General features: G+C 72.1%; 1 protein-coding gene across 1 annotated transcript in view; it reads right to left on the reverse strand.

Moving 5' to 3' along the window:
* The window catches only part of ITPR1 (inositol 1,4,5-trisphosphate receptor, type 1), an 83,864-nt gene that overhangs the window by 76,649 nt on the left and 4,246 nt on the right, over positions 1-2,969 (reverse strand). The window contains exons 3-6 of the mRNA XM_012732094.1: positions 1,890-1,996; positions 672-824; positions 389-459; positions 280-302 (exon numbers count right to left, since the gene is read on the reverse strand). Of these exons, the coding sequence (XP_012587548.1) occupies positions 280-302; positions 389-459; positions 672-824; positions 1,890-1,996 (354 nt within the window). The remainder of the gene's footprint in view (positions 1-279; positions 303-388; positions 460-671; positions 825-1,889; positions 1,997-2,969) is intronic.

The raw sequence follows: 2,969 nt of genomic DNA on the forward strand, positions 1-2,969 counted from the left end.
CCAGCACTGAGCTAGCGCCCCCAGGCCGCGCCCAGAGACCTCTCTGCGCGGAGCCCCCCAGCACTGAGCTAGCGCCCCCAGGCCGCGCCCAGAGACCTCTCTGCGCGGAGCCCTCCAGCACTGAGCTAGCGCCCCCAGGCCGCGCCCAGAGACCTCTCTGCGCGGAGCCCCCCAGCACTGAGCTAGCACCAACACGTGGGCCACTGTAAGGCACCCCAAATCTTGACGCCCAGCCACGTCATGCTCGCGAGCCATCAGAGCTCGGCGCCCCAATCTCACTTGAAAGCGCACGCAGAGGGGCTCTGAGCGCCAAGAAGTCACAACCAGCCACACAGCTCAAGAATCTCCAGCAGAGGCGGGCTCCCGACCAGGAAAGCCGTCGACTTACCTCTGAATTTCTTGGGGGGGTTGTTAAGGTCCCCAGCTTCAGGCTGCACGACGCAGCGGTCGTCCACCAGGCTGCAGGGAGACAAAGACCCGCTGCAGCAGGCCCAGTGCGGGACAGCCAGGCAGGGCGCACGCCCGCGGCCCACCGCAAAACCCGCCGGCGCCCCCGTCCCGCCCCCCGTCCCGTGTCCGCGAGAGGCCCCAGAGCCGGGGGCTTCGCCTCCGCCCCGGGCACACACTCTGGCTCCTCTCCTGGGCGCGTCCATCAAGGGGCCGAGACTGACCGGGGGCTGGAGCCGGGCTCAGCGCTGGCGAGTCGCAGCAGCGGAGGGCTAGTGCGGGCCGGGCGCACGGCCAGCAGGGCGGGGCCCTGACCCGGGGCGCAAGGCGAGGGCGGGACCGGAAGCAGCTGTCCGGACACCCCCAAGCCCTGTGGGCTGCGTCAGGAGGAAGCGCCAGAACCCCGGGGGGGGGGGGGGCCTTCCAGAGCTGAAGCAGGCGTGAGGGCAGAGGGCATTTTCAGGGGTGGGGGGGCCCGGCGGAGCTTCCGAGAGGCCCGGGCCGCGTCAGCGCCGGACACAGCAGTCCCAGGTGCGTCCCGACAGGGCCCTTCGAGGCCCGGAAGTGCCCGACGCCGCCAGGAGCCACAGACTTCGTGCAGCAGGCACCTACCCTGGCCCTCCGCACCCCACCCTGCCAGCAAAAGCGGCCGTGGGGACCCGGCTCCCGGCCCCCCGCACGCACAGAACGCCCGGGCACGGCCTTCCTGCCGAGCCGGACGCTCTACCTATCTAGTGGGGGCGGCAGAGGCCCAGAAGAGCCCTCCCCGGCTGCAAACTCAGCAGGAGGGACGGTGTCTCGCTGGGACCTCTGGCGAGCCCCGAGCAGCAGCCCCACTGGCCTGCCTCGGCCGCCGCCCACGAGCAGGGAGCAGAGCGCGGCCGGGGAAGGGCTTCACGCCGGAACCCGCTCACGCGGGAGCCAGGGACGGCCTGCCAGCCAGAGCTGCCAGCCAGAGCAAGGGCTCGAGCGGCTGAGGCTCTCCGCACGGCCGGGCCAGGGCCTGGCCAGGCTCGGGCGGCCAGAGGCAGGGCCGCGGGACTCCGGGAGCGCATGGGCGGAGCGCAGACCCGTCCAGCTTTCAGACCAGCGGCCACCAAAGGCCAGTGCGGCCAGAGGGGCAAGCGTCCGCGGCTGAGGCACGGTCGCTGCTGGGCCACGGCGGCTCCCGTCGAGTGCAGAGGCCTCCTGGGGCGCGGGGCCCTGCGCTCCCTCACCACCGAGGGGAACCCACTGCCCGGGGGCCCCGAGTCCTGCTGTGAGGCCGGACTCCCCCAGAGCGGGCAGGAAAGCACGCTCCGCACAGAAGGCCCAACTGGGGGCGAGAACCTCAGGACTCGGACCACCCCCGAGAAGCCAGACTGGACGCGCTCGGCCGGACGGCCGGCGAGCGGGCGGGGCGGGGTCCGCAGCCGGCGGGCCGGAGGAGTGGCCGCTCTTACCCCAGCGTGCTGATGAACCCATTGGTCGAACCCTCCGCGTACAGAGAACAGATGTCTCCGATGTGGAGGAAGCTTGACATCTTGTCAGACATGTCTTCCTCGGGGCCCTGCAGAAAGAAGGAAACACGCAGACGTCATCGCCAGGACAGCAGCGCCCGGGGCGGGCCACGGAGGGCGGCCTGGCTCCGGCGCCCCGTCTGACGGTGGCAGGGAGGCCTGGTGGGTGGGTTCAGCTCCTGGCCCGCACGGCCCCTCTCCCACAACGAGGAACCCCCAAATTCGCTTCTGGGGTTGAGGAGCCCTGTGCGTCATAAACTGACCGCGGGGAAGGCGGCCAAGGGGCTGGCAGCGCGCGGTCAGGGCCCGGGGCGTGGGGCAAGGAAGCCCCTGCTGCCAGACTGGGCCTGGAGGGCCGGCTGCGGACGGAGAGACAGGTCGGAACGAGGGGGTCCAGCCACCGGGCCCTTCCACCACCGGCTACCTCCCACCGGTGGGACAGAAGGAGCGTCACACCCAGCAGGGGCCTGGTGCTCCCGGCTGAGGCCCAGAGGCCCAGAGACCAGCCAGCCGGCCAGCCCAGAGGCCGGCCGGTCAGCCGAGGCCGGCCGGCCAGTCCAGAGGTTGGCCAGCCGGTCAGCCAGGTCAGCTGGTCAGCCCAGAGGTGGTGAGGGAGCCCCACAAGCGCACGCCCCCCAACACAACACTGATGTGACCCACAGACGGCTCCCGCCAGGGCCGTGAGGACCAGGGGAGGGAGCCAGTCACGAGACGCCAACACCCCACGGGAGCCTCAAGCCGAGCTCTGGGGAGGGGCGGGGCAGCCGCGGGCCCCTCCCTCTGCATGCGAAAGCTGGGGTGCAGCGGCTGGGGTTCCCCCAGATCTCGCCTCCGGAGCAGGCCTCCCGCCATCTCCTCTCAACTCCGCTGGCACGACACCGCCCAGCCGTGGGAGGCGAGCGGGTGGGCGCCAGGGTGCGGAGCCCGCGGCGGGAAGAGACGGCCAGGAGCCTCGCCCGCGGCCGGCCCCCGCAAGACCGCCGGTGTCCGGGAAAGCCCAGTGCGGCTCTGGAGCGGCGCGGC

The sequence above is a fragment of the Condylura cristata genome, unplaced genomic scaffold (assembly GCF_000260355.1).
Source record: "Condylura cristata isolate star-nosed mole 26May11 unplaced genomic scaffold, ConCri1.0 scaffold00033, whole genome shotgun sequence".
Taxonomy (NCBI): domain Eukaryota; kingdom Metazoa; phylum Chordata; class Mammalia; order Eulipotyphla; family Talpidae; genus Condylura; species Condylura cristata.